General features: G+C 44.2%; 1 protein-coding gene and 1 non-coding gene across 2 annotated transcripts in view; one reads left to right on the top strand and one right to left on the bottom strand.

Moving 5' to 3' along the window:
• LOC105394387 (proto-oncogene tyrosine-protein kinase ROS) overlaps window positions 1-18,657 on the top strand; it is a 56,618-nt gene that overhangs the window by 34,971 nt on the left and 2,990 nt on the right. The window contains exons 20-37 of the mRNA XM_048629607.1: window positions 1,478-1,662; window positions 1,992-2,163; window positions 4,011-4,280; window positions 4,640-4,830; window positions 5,095-5,909; window positions 7,138-7,278; window positions 7,790-8,024; window positions 8,225-8,415; window positions 9,442-10,285; window positions 10,480-10,604; window positions 11,062-11,266; window positions 11,469-11,611; window positions 11,983-12,119; window positions 12,485-12,649; window positions 13,093-13,287; window positions 16,914-17,133; window positions 17,703-17,800; window positions 18,092-18,201. Coding sequence (XP_048485564.1) covers window positions 1,478-1,662; window positions 1,992-2,163; window positions 4,011-4,280; window positions 4,640-4,830; window positions 5,095-5,909; window positions 7,138-7,278; window positions 7,790-8,024; window positions 8,225-8,415; window positions 9,442-10,285; window positions 10,480-10,604; window positions 11,062-11,266; window positions 11,469-11,611; window positions 11,983-12,119; window positions 12,485-12,649; window positions 13,093-13,287; window positions 16,914-17,133; window positions 17,703-17,800; window positions 18,092-18,201 — 4,442 coding nt within the window. The remainder of the gene's footprint in view (window positions 1-1,477; window positions 1,663-1,991; window positions 2,164-4,010; window positions 4,281-4,639; window positions 4,831-5,094; window positions 5,910-7,137; window positions 7,279-7,789; window positions 8,025-8,224; window positions 8,416-9,441; window positions 10,286-10,479; window positions 10,605-11,061; window positions 11,267-11,468; window positions 11,612-11,982; window positions 12,120-12,484; window positions 12,650-13,092; window positions 13,288-16,913; window positions 17,134-17,702; window positions 17,801-18,091; window positions 18,202-18,657) is intronic.
• Window positions 16,214-16,286, bottom strand: Trnaa-agc. The gene has a single exon. It is a non-coding gene; the product is annotated as a tRNA-Ala (tRNA).

Raw genomic sequence — 18,657 nt, 5'->3', positions numbered from 1 at the left:
ATCTATCTTTAACAATGGAACCAGGTTTTGTTAAGGCAAACAGTGCAAATTTGCCCAGGATCGATTTATTGATGTTGGGCGAGTTCCTTGCAACAAATAAAGAATTTTGCTCTTCCGAATTTAGAAACGTGAAAACCTCTTTGTACTCCAGCGGTCGTCGGCTCTGCGGGCTACGTGACTAGCTACGTTATCTTTAACACTAGATATAAATATGACTAAGTAGCAATCAAACTCGTTTTAAACTCGTAGAAGTTTATTTCGCCGAAGAAGTTTGTTTCGTAGAAGTTTGTTTCGCCGTGCAAGCTTTAACCATTTATCTCTTATTATTTTCTTGTATGGGACATGTACAAACACCTTGTTGGGTGTCGTTATTGATGTATTTTTGCACTGAGGCACTGCACACCACTTATAAACTTTAGAATTCATTTTTAACACAAAAAATACGCAGTGTTTGTTTACTTTGCTGTTGTAAACAAATTTGACGTACGTAAGTGTGACGTCACACACGACGCCATGACACGGCGAGCTGTTTTCGCGCAGTATTTAAAAATGATTATAAAAATGGCTTTAAATTTCCAAAATCTTAAGTTTATTACCGAAATAAAGGTTTTGTTGTAAACAATAGATGGTTATCTGCATTACGGAAGAGGATTTCAAAATCTTTCGCCTTGCCTATTATGTTGGTGTCATAAAAGTTGAAAAAGTGCAATGACAACCAATGTGCAGTGATTTTGTATCTGTACACGATAAGATCGCAAGCTGTCAGTGCTGCCTAAACCGACGTGACCCTTCTTTGGAGGCCAGCGGCCAACTGAGTCAAAGTCACTTGTGTTTATGATTTTATAACACAGAAAGCCGCCATAGATATTTGTATGAAGATTTGAGGGAAAAAAATTGCTCAAGTTTGGGATTAATTTACACAAAATAAGTGTATGTTTATTAAAAAACAAGGTATTTAGCGCCTAGTCCAAGCCTTTAACTTTATAATTTGATAAGAATCATACGAAAATTCTTGATGATTACGACACAGTTGTTACAATACGGGAGTGGTTTTTCGTCATATTCTGAATTTAATTTACAGTTATCCATAAGCATTTACTTAAATTCGAATGATTCAGCACCTAGCTAGACTCTTCGACTACCGGTGTGATTTTTTTCAAGGCTGTAGAGCATCATTTACTACATAATTCTATGACAATGCCAACCCTCGATTACCTATTGCTGACCCTTAATTCCCAATTTAATAGAGATACGGAAATTAAAATCGCATCGGCTGTCCAACCGTGTGAAAGATTAGCCGTAAACATTTAAATACAGGGCCTGTTTCACAATATCTGGATACTTGTGGGACCAAAGACATGCTGTTACTCTGTAATTAAGTTTTAGACAGTGACAGTATGTATTTTATCTTACAGGTAGCCACTGTCCAGATATTGTGTGACAGGCCCTTACAATCACCCTTTCATCCCAATTCCAGAAAACCGTGGATGCCCCATACCTCACAATCAACACGAGCCAGATCCCGGCCTACAGCGAGATATCTCTGGGGGTTCGCGCCACGTCGCCGTGGGGCGGCGGGGGCGCCGCCCTGGCACCGCGTCGGTCGCCGCAGGCCGCGCCGCCCGCCCCTGAGGCGCCTAGGGTGTATACTACTACTAATAGGTACTTACTTACTAATACTTTTTATTAATACACTTGCTATTGGTAACAAAAGCCTTGGGTTGGGTGATGTCTAAAGTTATCTATAGTTTTTCTAATGGCAAATCATACAAGTATTTAATACTTATGAGCAGCACTTTCCGACTGCATTCTTCAGACCGGCTCCGAAGTCCTTGTATTGTCAATAATTGTCCCCTTTGTTTAAATAACTATCGGAAAATAAATCAAATCATATGACTTTTTCTGATGTTTTTTTTAAGAATACCTAAATCACCACATTTTTACTTCTTATACACTTTGTGCTTACAAACTTCTAATATTCCTCTCTCCAGCGACGGCACCCACTCAGCGATCTTCCGTTGGAAGCCCCCATCCCGCCCCAACGGAGTCATCCGTGAATACTCGGTGCGGTGCCGCGGCGCGCCCTGTGACGCGCGCCTGTCCCCCGCCACCACCCGCCACACGCACCACCGCTTGCCAACCAACACCACCATCTACTTTCAGGTATTGTAACTAGTTTTTCGGTACTTTGATTATAGGGTGGAATTTTGACAATGAAATACAGACCGCTTGCTTTATATCACCGCCTGCCGCCCAACACTATATTCTACTTTCAGGTATTGACTTTTGAGCTATATGATAGGGGGGAATTTTGTCAGTGAAATACTCAGCCATCCTCCATTGGAACCCGCCGCCTCGCCTCAACGGTGTGATTCAGCTCTTTGAACTACGTGATATGGGTATTTATAATGACCTGCAATTCTCTACAACTCGGTTCAAAACGGCTGTAGGCACTAAGTGTGACATAAGGGATCCATGGAGCAGTGGATCTAGCTACTGCCAACGGCGTGGTCCGTGAATACTCGGTGCGGTGCCGCGGCGCGCCCTGTGACGCGCGCCTGTCTCCCGCCGCCACGCGCCACACGCACCACCGGTTGCCGCCCAACACTACCATCTACTTTCAGGTATTGTACCTACTTTATTTACAGCTACCTTGATTATAGGGTGGATTTTTTTCAGTGAAATAGGTAGGTACAGAGATCCTAAGCCGCCGCGCCGCCTCGCCCCAAGGGTGTGATCCCGCTCTTTGAATTACGTGATAGGTCTGTCATAAGGGATCCATGGAGCAGTGGATCTATATAGCTACTAGCCAACGGCGTCATCCGTGAATACTCGGTGCGGTGCCGCGGCGCGCCCTGTGACGCGCGCCTGTCTCCCGCCGCCACCCGCCACACGCACCACCGCTTGCCGCCCAACACCACGATATACTTTCAGGTATTCTACCTACTTTAATTATACGATGGAGTTTTGTCAGTAAAATACATCTATCTTCCATTGGAAGCCGCCGCGCCGCCTCGCCCAAACGGTGTGGTCCGGCTCTTTGAACTACGGTATAGATTTATATATATAATTCCACGGGGAAAGACATCTAACATAACCCTTTATTACATTGTTCTTGTTTGTATCAGATGTGTTTCTTCGTGGAATGGGATATACTGACCAGTAATTCTCGACAACTCGGTCATAAACTGCAGCCACTATACCTACCGTCAGCTAGACATAAGTCTGACATAAGGGATCCACGGAGCAGTGGAGCCAACGGCGTGGTCCGTGAATACTCGGTGCGGTGCCGCGCCTGTCCCTCGCCGCCACGCGCCACACGCACCACCGCTTGCCGCCCAACACCACGATATACTTCCAGGTATTATACCTACTTTGATTATAGCTACTTTGATTATAGGGTGGAATTTTGACAGTGAAATACAGACCGCTTGCTTTACATCACCGCTTGCCGCCCAACACTACGCTCAACTTTCAGGTATTGTACCTACTTTTAGCTACGTTGATTATAGGGTGATAGGGATTGTCAGTGAAATACAGAGCTCCCACTCAGCCATCTTCCATTGGAAGCCGCCGCCTCGCCGCAACGGTGTGATCCCAACGCTACGCTCTACTTCCAGGTATTCTATTCTATTCTCTATGGACTTGTAATTACCTGGACCTTGCTCTCTCGAATGAAACCTTTGTGCATATCCCCAAGGTCTAAACTGCCATCCTAAGCTTGGACCAGTTTCCACGACGCTGTCTGGTCCACTACGGGTTGGTGAGTTCACATATCTATATGTGCTAAATCTGCTACATGTCAGCGCTGGGATTCGAAACCGTATCTCTTTCGTGAGAAGCTGGAGCTTATCCGACTGAGCTACCAGCTTTTGATGATGGAATTTTGTCAGTGACATACAGAGCTATGGTGAGCTAGAGCCATTGTGATACTCAAGACATAAATCGAGGCCTTATAATATAAGGTCGATATTTCCTTCCTTTATTACAACAATAATTTGTATTCCCAGGTCCGAGCAGCCACGGACGCGGGCTACGGTCCGTACTCGGACGTCGTGCAAGCGTACTCCAACGACGTCAACCCGATACCGAAAGTGATGATATCGACCCAGGAATCGATTAAGATCATCGATCTCGACTCCGGCGACAGTGAGACGGTTCCAAAGAGCACGGGGATTCCCGTGGATCTTGCGGTGTCGATTGAGGAGAATATCGTTTATTGGGTCAACAATCTGGATGAGATCTTCTCGTCGAGAATCAATGGCAGTGGGCACTCGAAGGTACGCTATAGATTTGAAACAAAGTATTTTTGTTAGTGAGTTGTCAGCTTTTACGACCAAATTCCGCATTCTATACCTACTTATAATTCTCGTTTTATGACCAATAAAAACCTTACCTACCTTACAGTAGAACATTCGTATGTCTTATAGTTTTTCTGTCGGAATAATCTGAAGAAATCTCTCACCTGTAAAGTTTACAGCTACCATTTCACCACCCGCCAAATTAGCAAATCCGTCAGATTTGAAAGATAAGTTAGTAATTTGTTCATTTGTTCATGTTCAAATAAGTTTCTTATATTCGCTAGGTGACATCTATAAACTATATTCCCTAGGTGACATCAATAATCTATATTCCCCAGGTGACATCAATAAACGGCACCCTGCTCAGCATGTGCTACGACTGGGCGTCCCGCGCGGTGTACTGGGCGGCGCGCGCGGGCGGGCGGCACGCGGTGTATAGCCGCCAGCTGACGAGCGGCGCCCCACGCCCGCGCCGCCGAGTGTTGGACGCCGCCCGCCCCGCGGCGCCGCTGCTGTGTCATCCGCACGGGTAAAGTGATAACATATTTTATTTCAGCGAGAGTTTGACTGTTTAGCGAAAGTGAATTTATTAAACGTTTGAAGCGTTGATATCGAATAAAAAACCTTTGGTGGACGACGCACTTATTACTTTCATAATAGAAACGATGTCAAAGTTGACTTCATCATGAATCATGGTAACTCGGCGCTGATTACTCGAAAAACCCATACACAAATACACCTACTAAAATATATGGAAATAAATAAGTTAAGTACCGAAACTTTTTTTTTGCAGTTCTTTATACTGGTACGAAGAGAGCAGCAACCTCGGACTTGGGACACTGATGACGGCACACACCGACGGAACCCACATCCGGCCATTCTTCAACACCACGCGACACGCCGCCTGCAACTGCCCAGAGAACCCTCAAGTCGGGAAGAGCTTTGTCATCGACATGACTAATGATACAGACGAATTGTATTGGATAGACCCCTGGACCAAACAGATCATAGCCTCAGACATGCGAGCCTGTAAGTGCCGAGTCGTAGTCGACGGTACAGAGAAAAAGAAATACGGCTTCATTCCCATTTCCATAGCCGTAGACAGCAAATACATTTACTGGTTCAACGCAACTGAACGCATGATTTATTACACGACGAAAAACAGGAAAAGCAAAATAGAACAAGTTAAAGCTACGTATGGATATAAAATTGCTGCTTTAGATCCTAGAACCCAGCCGTACCCTCCAAGACATTGCTTATACCCGTGGTCTAACGATTTGACTCCAAAAATGCTATCAAATTCCGCTAACAGCATAGCATTGCGGCTACCTGATGTAGAGAAACCTGAGCAGTGTAGGGACAGACAATATGACATGACAGCTTCAGAATATACGGTTTATTACCGTTTGAAGAGTGAAGACGATGGATCGACTTGCAACAAGGCAGTTTGTAAGTTTATCGACACGGTGGATAAAGAGGTGGAGATAGGAGAGCTACTGCCGTTCACTAATTACTCTGTGTCGGTGGAAGTGACCAACTACTACGCCAAGCTACATGAGGAGAAGCCGACTGTCGGCCCCGCGATGACGCTGCAGACTGCTGCCGAAGGTAAGAATAGAATAGAATAGAATAGAATACTCTTTATTTTGCACCATTAAAAACACATTACAATTCACAACTTATATACATAACATAGTACAAAAAAGGCGGCCTTATTGCTTAAAGCAATCTCTACCAGACAACCTTTGGATGGAAGAGACAATTTTAACATAATTAATGGGAGTAGAGGTGCAAGGTATACTACTTAAACTGTACATACTATATAAATAAATAAAACAACACAATACAAAATATATATATATATCTTTACCTATAATAAACTTACATATTATATATTACATAAACTCGTTTACATAAATACATAAATAAATACTAACAACTTATATTTATAATCAACTGTTCAGTGAATTCAAATAGTGTAACCTGACCCTATCTTTGAATGAGGCAACAGAAGGTGCTCGTCGTACTTCCTCGGGAAGAGCGTTCCAGAGTACCACAGCTTTGACAGTGAAGGAGTGGCTGTAAAAGTCAGTTTTGTGCGGTGGCACTTGTAGCCTCAGATTGTAGGCAGACCGGAGTGTTCGGTTGTGCGAGCTATCCCGAAACTGAAATCGCTCTTTTAAGTAGGGTGGCGACGCTGGGTTAAACAGTATGTTGTACAGAATCGACAAGATATGAGCATTCCGTCGAAGGCGAATAGGGAGCCACTTGAGTTTTGAGCGGAAGAGAAGAATTAAAGTATTTACGAGACTTGAAATAAATAAATACACTTTTCTACCTAACCCAAAAACATTATAGTGCGGTGTAGTACCTGACTGAATACCAGGAATTAGGATACAGATGCCAGACATGTTATTTCCGTGATACAAAATCCATTCACCATCATCATCAGTTGCTGCATTGCTGGACATATTCCTCTTCCAAGGTGCAGAACGGATCGCACAGGACGCAATGACTAAAGTTTTGTCACGTCTTAACTGCGCCCCGTGCTAGCATTTCTGGGCGAGGAACTGGTGGAATTTGTGATAACCGCGCTGTGCAATTTGTGCTCGGTATGCCGCTCAGTCGCTATTCGTCTATTACGGCATAAACACGCTACAATTTCTCTCTTACCATCCCTTCATAGCGCAGATAACCACCTCTTCTTTCATAACAATGTTATGTCTGAATCTAAGTTTCACGATAGGTAGGTACAGTTAGTTATGTGGAATTTGCAGCCGTATCATAAGATTTGGTAATAAATGTAACTTTTTTAACGCTGCCCTTATTTCCCCAGCCCCCTCGCCAGCGACGGACGTGACGGCCACCGTCCTCTCGCCCGTGCTGGCTCGCGTGGAGTGGACGCCCGAGCCCGGCCTGTGGTACGAGCTGCACTGGCGCACCGACCACCTGCCCGTGCTCAATAACAAGTACAAAGGTTAGTGTATAGCAGAGTGCCAGCGACGGACGTGACGGCCACAGTGCTGTCGCCTGAGTGGACGCCCGAGCCCGGCCTGTGGTACGAGCTGCACTGGCGCACCGACCACCTGCCCGTGCTCAATAACAAGTATAAAGGTTAGTGTTCACTTGTGTACAATAAGAGCTTAAGAACCGCTACTGTCTGAAAAAGACATCAATTATTCCTGGATTACATATTTATTAACTATAGTTTTCCTCACAACACTTGGTGGGCATTCGCATTAAATTGTCCACTGCTGCTGCTGCTAGTGGGTATAATGCGAGTGCACTCCTCCATAGAGCGCCACAAAATTCTGTCATTCCACTTCCTACCACTATCAGCTGTCTGTCCTTAAGCGTTCCTGGGAGCTCCCAAGGCAACATTTACCCGTTGCTAATCACTAGTCCTCTAATCACTCGTCTACCTCAACGAACTTATATCGGTTCTTCGATACATAATATTCTAACATAAATCCATCCAAATCTTTCAGAGCACAACACCTTCGAGGTAACGGAGGGCCGAGCGGCCAACATGACCCGTCTATCACCCAACACAGTCTACACCGTTTGGATTCGCGCGCGGTCCAATCACAGCGCAGTCACTGTCGACAGCCAATCGCTGCGAGTGAAGACGTATCCGCTGCCGCAAGCGATTGGTCTGCTTAATGCCACGGCGTATACAGTCACTGTCGCTTGGTACCCGCCTAGCGGTTATACGCTGTATCAGTGAGTATTTTACTTTTAGACAGTATTTTTTACCTCTTTTACCTTCTTATACAAACATGTTTTCTTTTTCTATAACATAATTAATTTTAATACGAATTCAAACCATTATTAAGTTATCTTATAATAAGGGTAAGTATACTTGCACCATTACTAACTTTCCTAGAGCTCCTTTAATACAATTAATTATGTTTCTTCAACAGCTACAAAGTAGAATACACAGAGGCGTCAAGCCAGCAATGGCTGCCATGTACCAAGCGGGCGGGCGGGGAGTGGCTGGCTAGCGGTTTGGAACCGAAGACCCGCTACCGGTTCCGCCTCCGCTTGCAGTACGTGGCCTCAGCGCCGCCCTATCTGTGGCCTCATGACGATAGATACACTTTTGAGACTTTGGGTAAGTTTTTGTACTATGACAGGACTTTTATAGCTTTATATACCTAGCTTACTCGTCACTATTACCTAAAGGTCTAGCCATTGGTTGGGAGGGATACATAGTGACATGACTATGGATTATATAAGCTTTTCATCATCATCAACCATCCGTCCTCCACCATATAGAAAACACAACACCTTGCTCCCTGTCCTCTTTATCCAACCACTACCATTGAAGACAAAACTGCAAGTCTGCGCGATGCAAGCTCGCAACACCGCAATGTCATACTCTTTCGTTATGGAACACCTACGACGGTCAGCGAGCGACCGGCATGGTTTTGGACCAGATACCTATGTTACTAGGTAGTTATTACTTATCGACCCAACACACCTGAGTTTATCTTAACCCTCAAATTAAATGATGATGGGCACCAATATATGGAAGCTGGGACCAGCACCAATAGAAATGAGTGATACGTCGTTGAAAAGGTATTTTTTAGCAGAATATGAATAACGGAAGCGCTAGTCTTGATTTACTGTCCACGTTCGTTAATCGTACCTTGAAAGTTTTTATATTTTATTTCTGTAACTTTAATGTTTTTGTTAGTTTTTCACATTCATTTTTAATTTTTATAACAAAATGATCATATTTCATATAATATTATATTTGTTTATTATCTCAGTAAATAAAACCAGTTGAAAGTAATTTTTCCAATTTCAATAATACGTGTTTACGTGTATTACGCCGTAACTGTCATCAGAACAGAGAGTGCAATGCCATAGAAAAATACTTCCTTCCGACGAATATATTTCAAAATGGACAACTTATACGGATTTGTCGTCACAATACTTTTTTGCTCACTTGAAAAGAGCTATCCAACGATGTATGTCTCGTCTTTATTGGACATAGGTCCCAAAACGCCCATTGTCATTTCTTGCACCTCCTGCGGGTTGAATAGTAGAAGTAGAAAATGCTTATAGCATTAAGTCCACTCTGTACACTTATAAATATTTATATTTGTGCAATAAAGGATTAAATAACTTCCAGGCGACGTGCCGGGCGCGCCGGGGCGCGTGCAGGCGGCGGCGGTGGGCGAGCGCGTGGCGCGGCTGTGGTGGCGCGAGCCGCCCCCGCGCGGCGCCCCCGTGGACCACTACCGCCTGTGGGGGCGCCAACAGACCAGGTACCACACTGTGCACACAGGCGACGTGCCGGGGGCGGGCGCGGCTGTGGTGGCGCGAGCCGCCCCCGCGCGGCGCCCCCGTGGACCACTACCGCCTGTGGGGGCGCTAACAGACCAGGTACCACACTGTGCACACAGGCGACGTGCCGGGGGCGGGCGCGGCTGTGGTGGCGCGAGCCGCCCCCGCGCGGCGCCCCCGTGGACCACTACCGCCTGTGGGGGCGCCAACAGACCAGGTACCACACTGTGCACACAGGCGACGTGCCGGGGGCGGGCGCGGCTGTGGTGGCGCGAGCCGCCCCCGCGCGGCGCCCCCGTGGACCACTACCGCCCTGTGGGGGCGCCAACAGACCAGGTACCACACTGTGCACACAGGCGACGTGCCGGGGCGGGGGCGGCTGTGGTGGCGCGAGCCGCCCCCGCGCGGCGCCCCCGTGGACCACTACCGCCTGTGGGGGCGCCAACAGACCAGGTACCACACTGTGCACACAGGCCACGTGCCGGGGGCGGGCGCGGCTGTGGTGGCGCGAGCCGCCCCCGCGCGGCGCCCCCGTGGACCACTACCGCCTGTGGGGGCGCCAACAGACCAGGTACCACACTGTGCACACAGGCCACGTGCCGGGGGCGGGTGCGGCTGTGGTGGCGCGAGCCGCCCCCGCGCGGCGCCCCCGTGGACCACTACCGCGTGTGGGGGCGCCAACAGACCAGGTACTACATTGTCAATAAATCTTTCAACAACCATCTTCAACTTCGGCAACAGTCGGCTACGTGATAAAGGTAAAAGAGCTTCATGGTAACTAAATGTTCCACCCATCTATCACTATCCGAATTCTGATTGAAAATTCCCATAAAAAAACTGCAGTTTAGTGATATTGATTGTACATAGTTATATTTTTCAACAGGGTGGTAAACGCGAACAGCTCCAACAACCTGAGCTCACTACCTCCGGACCTGCCCACTGACCTGCGGGAGGATCTGAAGAAGCGCATCCTTGAGGAGGGGCTTGAGCTGTTGCATAATGGAACTGGTAAGGAGACTCAATACTCAATCATTTATTGCATCCATAAGATATTTTCTGTTTGATATGAAGTTTGAAAGATAATTAATGATTTATCATCATATAGCGTTTTTTTTTATTGTATAAACTTATCTTATATCGTATTCGTATGTACTTACTAGGGTTTTTTGGACCGTGCTGCGATATACCTACCAATGTATTCCACGTGCTCTTATCGTGACGATATCTGCACATGTACAAAGTATGAAACCCAAAAACCCGCAGTGGACTAGCATGGTCGGAAAAGATCCGAGTTGCGTCGCTGCCACTAGGCTATAATAAAGCGCTCATTAAGAAAATTTCACACTAAACTTTCATTTTGCCATAATTTTACCTCTAATACCAAGATCCCAAAAATCATACATACAAATAAATTGAGAACCTCCTCCTTTTTTCGCAGTCGATTAATCAACCACTTCCCTTCCAGACAGCTACTGGCTGATCGGCGAGGGCGAGCTCCTATCCCGCTACTGGGTGTACGTAGAAGCTCACAACACACACGGCTGGGGCGCCCTGTCGGAGCGCGGCGACGTGGAGGTGTGGGCGGGCGGCGCGGGCGGGGCGGGCGCGCTCAAGGCCGCCCTCATGGCTCTAGCCGCCGCCGCGTTGGCTCTGCCGCCGCTGTATTGTGAGTCTAGTGTTTAGTGTCTTACTGTACTACCACAAAAAAACTTAAGACATTGTTTAACAAGTGTTTAAACCGAAATTTGACAGATTTTGTAGACATTTGACAGCGCTAAACATCTCTTAGATACCGTCTAAGTTTTTGTGGTAAGGCCCTTAGAGTCTATTGTGAGTCTAGTGTCTTGAGTAGTGACAGTCTTAGTAGAGTAGATTGGACAACGCGCACGGCTGGGGCGCCCTGTCGGAGCGCGGCGACGTGGAGGTGTGGGCGGGCGGCGCGGGCGGGGCGGGCGCGCTCAAGGCCGCCCTCATGGCTCTAGCCGCCGCCGCGCTGGCGCTACCCCCGCTGTATTGTGAGTCTTTTTTGAATGGTTGTGGTGAGAGTTTTTTAAGGAATGGTGACCTGACTGATGCAGAAACAAGAAGAATTTAATATTATACTGCTAAATATTGACTAGGATTTGTCACCGAGGAGAAACAGTTAGCCAGTCAGATTAGTGCCACTCGTGAACTGTGTTTTACTAACCTCAGGCACGTAGCGTCATAGCGGCATTTTATAAAATATATTATTTCCCAGCAGAGTGCCTTTGGTACCTTTGGTCGCAACTGAGTTTTGTCACGAGCCAGTTCTTTCATGTCGTTACCTCTACCATGTTTTTTACTTAGTCAACATCACTTCTCTTCTCCCCATACCCGACTCTAACTCGTCCCTCTAAACCCTCAGTATACAACCGTCGCGGCAAAAAGAAGGTGTTATCGGACGGCGCGGGCGCGTTCCCGGCCGGCCGCCGCCCCGACGTCGAGCTCGCCACGCTGAGACAACTGCCCACCCGGCACTCCACTAATATTATTTATAACCAGGTACGTACAGTCAGCAAAAAACTACATTGGCCACCAACACTCACATACTTTTAAACTATAGAGATTGTTTGTCTGTATCGATAAAATAGGTATTATTTGATTCATCTATCTTCCACCGATGAGTCTCAGGATGAAACTGAGCAGAAGACTATGTTTAGGTCCCCTTGGAAGTAAAGGGGTGAGCCTCAAACGGAATACCTAAATATGTCAAAACCCCTCGACGCTCAAGCCTGACGTTTTAGCTAATTTATTCTTTCATTTATTTACACATGTGATTTATAGAAGAGAAATATAAAATAATGAAATGAAAAACTAAAATTCATCTTAAAAACAACTACTAACCCCCTTATCTCCTCTCTATATAGGGAGTACACGCGCCAACGGATGCGGAACTAGCAGCATTACCTCACATCCGGCGCGAGCAGATCACGCTGACCAAGTTCCTGGGCTCGGGCGCCTTCGGAGAGGTGTTCGAGGGCGTGGCGCGCGCGCTGCCGCTCGGGAATCAAGATACTAAGGTCGCTGTTAAGGTTAGTATATACAGTATACCCTGTAGAGGGTGATTCAAAAAGGCTACTATACTGAGACTCAGGGGGTCATTCTAAACAACTTTTCCTCTAAGACTTTCGTGCTTTGGTTTTTTACTGTGGGGAAATGAGCCCCCGCCTTTCGGCTGAGTAATCTGAGTATAGGTACTTACTTACCACTTTTGCAATTTGATTTGAAGCTTGTCTTATGTATGAAGAGGGCCTATTTTCTTAGTAATAGGTACTAACAGCTGTGGTAAAAGCTACAATACTACAATATAATTATGAAGCGCGAGTTTGTCGAGTCTGATTTCAGATATGAAGAGCTATGTATTCCTTTCCGACTTCTTCAGCTAGGCGTATTTCGATGCATTTTTACTTTCTGAAGTCAACTTTAGCCATCCCATCTTATACACCAATTTACTCACAATCCTCCCCATTGCCAGACGCTCCGCAAAGGCGCAACAGACCAAGAAAAAACCGAGTTCCTTCAAGAAGCCGCCCTCATGTCCAACTTCAAGCACTCGCACATCCTGCGGCTGCTGGGCGTGTGTCTCGACAACGACCCGCACTACATCATCATGGAGCTGATGGAGGGCGGGGACCTGCTGAGCTATTTGAGGGCTAAGCGGTCGGCGCTGGTGAGCTTTTTATAAAGACTAGATAACCTCCAAATTCATAGATACTATTTAAAGTTTCGAGGACGTTTACAAATGGCACAGGGCTAAGCGGTCGTCGCTGGTGAGTTTTTAAAGACTGAAACCTTAAATTCACAGCCTGTATTGTAAGTTTGGAGGACGTTTACAAATGACACGGCGATACGGCTCGCCACCTATCACGTGAGTATAAATGTACTAGTGATGTAACGAATGTGTGTTTTTGGACATTCGCGAATGCGAATGCGAATGCGAATATCTGATATCGATATTCGCGAATGCGAATGCGAATGCGAATATTCAGTTTGTGTTCAAATTTGACGTCATTTGTATGGTTTCGTGGCAGTCTTGTTCCGTTCTAGGCGCATTCCGAATGAGACTACCCAATACTAGTCGCAGTTTTTTTTGAAGTAGTTACACTTTATTTAGCTCCGTAACTGTTACGACACATTGCGACTGTGTGCGGTTTCTGAGGGCGACTTACACGAAACATTTAAACGTAAGGTACGTGCGCCTTGTAAGGCCCATTTTTTGCAATAATTAAATAAATAAAAAAATTGAAACAATGTAAGAAAATAAACTTGATTACTATATTGTCCATTTATTTTTAAATATTAATCAACAAATAAATCATCAGATTAAATCAAGCTTCTTTATGGAAACAATCATTTTCGAAAACCTCTAATGTGGGCCTTCTTAGGAACATAGGGACTTATCATGGCCCAATATTAATCAAGTAGGTAATTTATAAATTCTATCAGAACAAAAACCATGTTTTTACGTAAAACATAAACAAAAATATGAGCTTCTTGTTAATTAATCAATTACTATCGATTTTTTGGGCGTTAATAGTACGGTGGATTAGCAAAACTAAATCTACATTCAATACAAAAGTCTGTAATGATATTAAAATAATAAAAATGTTTTTCTATTATTCTAACAATTATTTAGAGTGAAAAACAATGCTTCAATTTTTGGTGGGTTTTTGTTTATTTTATAAGTATTTAAACTGGAAAGTAGGTACTTAAGAGACCGTAACTACGCTTAAAGTTTAGTTTCAGTGTTTGAATATAACATAATAATAAAAAATATAGCCGAAATTCTATCTTTTATGTTCCAAAGAAACTATGATATTGTATAGTCCTGTAAGGCCCGGGCCATCTTGGTAACGCGTGTGGTGGGCCTTCATATGAACTTTTCACGGTGACAAGACCTAATGAAATTAATTGAAAAACAGAAAAGAATACAATCAACGCTTAGCTTCTTCAGAATGCCCTTGAAACTACGAAAGTCTCTATCGAAAAAAAAAAGATTAATAGTTTGTTATTTTAAAGAAATACTACTAAAAAGTTTGTAAACATTAGGTTGTAAATCGTAGGCCATTTTTTCTATGGCACTAACCAAACATTAGAGCGAAATTTCAACTTATCCGGGCGTTTAGAAGATTTAAATTTTGTAAGTGGGCCATTTTAGGAATAGGGCCATCTTTGTTGCACGTACCATATTTAAATCTACGGCTGTCTTGCTGTGACACTATATTGTGAAAATATGCTTTTTGATTGCTTAAAGAAGCTATTTATGTTTAGGTCTTATGAAACTATTAACTACCTATATCTAAAGTTTCATTTTCCAAAGTAAATAAATATGATAAAGTAAGACTGTTAATTTGATTAAGAGAGTGACTTGTAATAAAAAAGTTACTTATTGACGAATGGATTTTGACTTTGCTAACCTTTGTTAACAATTATTTTCAAATAGTTTTTTCTAAAAAGTACCTACTGATATTCGCAAAACATTCGCACCAAATTTTGCGAATGCGAATATCCAAAAAAGTGCGAATATTCGCGAATGCGAATGCGAATGCGAATATTCGTTACATCACTAAAATGTACAGGGAAAAGCGGGTTGCGAGTCACCTTCTGACTACCCCTTCGGGGATTACAGTCGTGAGCATATCTATATTTATGTAGGTATGTTACAAATGACACACACCCCAGGGGACAGTTTTTAGGCCTCTTTGTGTCAGTCAAAAAGTGAAAATTCGTGTGCTCATGTCCAACTTCAAGCACTCGCACATCCTGCGGCTGCTGGGCGTGTGTCTCGACAACGACCCGCACTACATCATCATGGAGCTGATGGAGGGCGGGGACCTGCTGAGCTACTTGAGGGCCAAGCGGTCGGCGCTGGTGAGTTTTTTTTATAAATAAGGCACAGCAATGGCGGCGACATGAGAGTGTGTTGGTGCGTAGGTGCAACGTGATTGGTGCGCAGCGGCAAACTGACTTACTTTGAGTGTGAATGTGTGTTTGTCGGGCTCGTCGTAACAATAAAATCGACTTACTTAGGGTGCCTCACTTTTTAGTTAGCAAGATTCCTTCCGTCTTTTTTTCTACGACGATGCCCAAATTCATAAGTTTAGAGGACATTTACAAATGACACACACCCCACGAACAGTTTTTAGCCCTCTTTGTGCAAGCACTCGCACATCCTGCGGCTGCTGGGCGTGTGTCTCGACAACGACCCGCACTACATCATCATGGAGCTGATGGAGGGCGGGGACCTGCTGAGCTACTTGAGGGCCAAGCGGTCGGCTCTGGTGAGTGTTAAAGACTGATGACCTCTCGGTATTATGTAGTATTATGTTCCTTGCTGAAGACCATCGGATAGATGAGGACGGGCTCTTATATCGATGGGACGAATGTCACATATTTGACAGCTACAGTTTGTATCAGAAATACTTATTCCCTAGCATATTTTACATCATTACAACCGCTTTTCTTAGGGTGTAGAACTTATGAAGAATTTAAAATGATCCCGTTGCCCTCTCTGCCCCACTGAAGGGTCCTAATAATATACTTTTGTACTTCCATTATAGTTATCATAGGAAAAAAATAAGTAAAAAACTATCGGTTGGAGGCGCCGGGTATCGATCCCGGTACCTCTCGCATGCTAAGCGAGCGCTCTACCATCTGAGCTACGCCCCCGATGATGCATTCAACGAAAATAAACACAACACTCCGAGATTTAAACGACAATAAATATGCCCGAGGCGTAAACATTGACATTTACATACGCGCAATGAGAGCAATTGACCTTTCACTGCGATACATTTTGCGAATGTAAACTAGTTCTTATGTAAACAAATGGTTTTATCGCTATTTATATTAGCCACTAATGGCTTTTTTGTAGGAAGATAGGTATAGTTCGCTATCTAAATTCTTATGTACCTAAGTATATTATACTTACCCTTATATTATACGTTTTTTTGACCTAGCTTCCAGCACCAAAAGGGATCAGCAGTTATCTATTTATAAATAGAAGCACGTGCTGCTTGAGTTTATAAATAACTAGACCTACTCATTAGACCTACCTAACAATATCGAAGAGTGTTTTATGACGAAGCTATCTAAGCTAATACCTACTATAAAGATACGACTACTCGCATTGCAGAAGGTACACTTACAACATAATGGTTATTGGTTATATTTCAACTTTATTCTGCAATGCAATAGTACCGACAATAGCAGGCGCCTAAACGCCTAATCGCTTTTCTAAAAGCGATATCTTCCAGGCAACCTATAAACATCCTAACAACAACATCTCCTCCACAGTACACCCCGGAATCGCTCACTCTCCTCGACCTTCTAAACATGTGTGTGGACGTGACCAAAGGCTGTCGGTACCTGGAAGAGATGCACTTCGTCCATCGAGACCTGGCTTGTCGCAACTGTCTGGTTTCCACCAGGGGCAACACCAGGCAGGTCAAGATCGGGGACTTCGGGCTCGCCAGGGATATATACAAGAATGATTACTATAGGAAGGAGGGAGAAGGTATGTTAATGTGGTTTTGTTGAGGGTTTGGAAGGTAGATTTTAAGTAGGGGAGGAGTTTATAGCGGTAGGTGTCGTGTGTCTCTGTGTAGCTGAGACCCAATCACAAATTATGATATTTGTGATTGGTAATTTATTAATAACTAGGTTTAGGCATATAGATACAAACAAAGGACATTTTGTTTATTTAGGTGTATGCTACTTAAACAATAAAATAAAACATTTATAATAATGTTCTTATACTTAAATATAGTTATTGACTTAGAATCAATAACTATATATCCCATTCCACGGATAGACATCTAAGAGAACCCTTATTACATTCGAATAAGGGTAGTTTTTGTTTGTATCAGATGTCTTTCCCCGTGGAATGGGATATAGAACAAAAGATTTTCGCAAGTTTTTAATATTCGTAACACTGATTGCAAGAAAGCAATTTCTTCCAACTAACCAATTTCACAACGTATAGGTTTCCCTCGGAGTGAAGGCAGTGATTTTCTAGCATTTTTTCATGCACTACCAATTACTTTCAGAGACCATAAGTACCTAATGAACATTATTGTCTTCCAGGCCTGCTGCCGGTGCGCTGGATGGCTCCGGAGTGTCTCATCGACGGCGTGTTCTCGTGCCAGTCCGACGTGTGGGCCTGGGGCGTGCTTTGCTGGGAGGTTAGAGGAATCTATTGTTACTATTTTATTATTGTACATTCTATGACTATACCGAATGTCCCTTTAATCATTGTCATGGCGGCAGGAGGAAGGCAAATACGGAGTTGCTTATAATGACGATTTGTATAATTTCACTTCCTACAGGCTTGCGGCATAACGTTGACTAATGGGGCACTCTTTATGTTTAATTAGATTTGAAATACCTAAGACGTGAATATATTACTTACTTACTTACATCATTTTAAGAACCATGTAATGTTATTTAAAACTCACATATTTGTGTTTATGTAGGTGCTATCGCTGGGCCAGCAGCCGTACCCGGCGCGCACCAACCGCCAGGTGCTGGCGTACGTGAGGGCGGGCGGCACGCCGGACAAGCCGCCCAACTGCGCTGAGGCCACGTGAGTTTACCCTACTGATACTTACATACATATAAATTGTATATTATGCTTTAACGACTGTAGGTAATTCTATTGCCCTCCTCTTCCTCATAATGTGGGTAGTTAGGTTTCTTGCAAACGAGCCACCTGCGCTTTTCGCTGTATATTTTGTAGTCACGTGATAGATCGGGAGCCGTATCATCGTTTTTAAACTAGTATCTACAATGCACTTAGAGTATACACGTCTAGAATCTAGATAAGGACCTACTACTGCATACTGATAGTAAAAACACAACAATATTTAATATTTTTTTTGATTAAGTAATTAATTAAAAAACCGATTTAACAAATAACTAAAAAGTTAAAAAAAAAATCTAATATCTAAATGATAATACTTATACTTTGGTACCCATTCGTAGGGGATAGAAATTAATGCTTATTTCCCAACCTACCCACACGCATCACCTCAAACACACA

Source organism: Plutella xylostella, chromosome 23 (assembly GCF_932276165.1).
Source record: "Plutella xylostella chromosome 23, ilPluXylo3.1, whole genome shotgun sequence".
NCBI lineage: Eukaryota > Metazoa > Arthropoda > Insecta > Lepidoptera > Plutellidae > Plutella > Plutella xylostella.
Note: the sequence above shows the minus strand (reverse complement) of the source record. Positions and strands in the feature narration are given on the sequence as shown.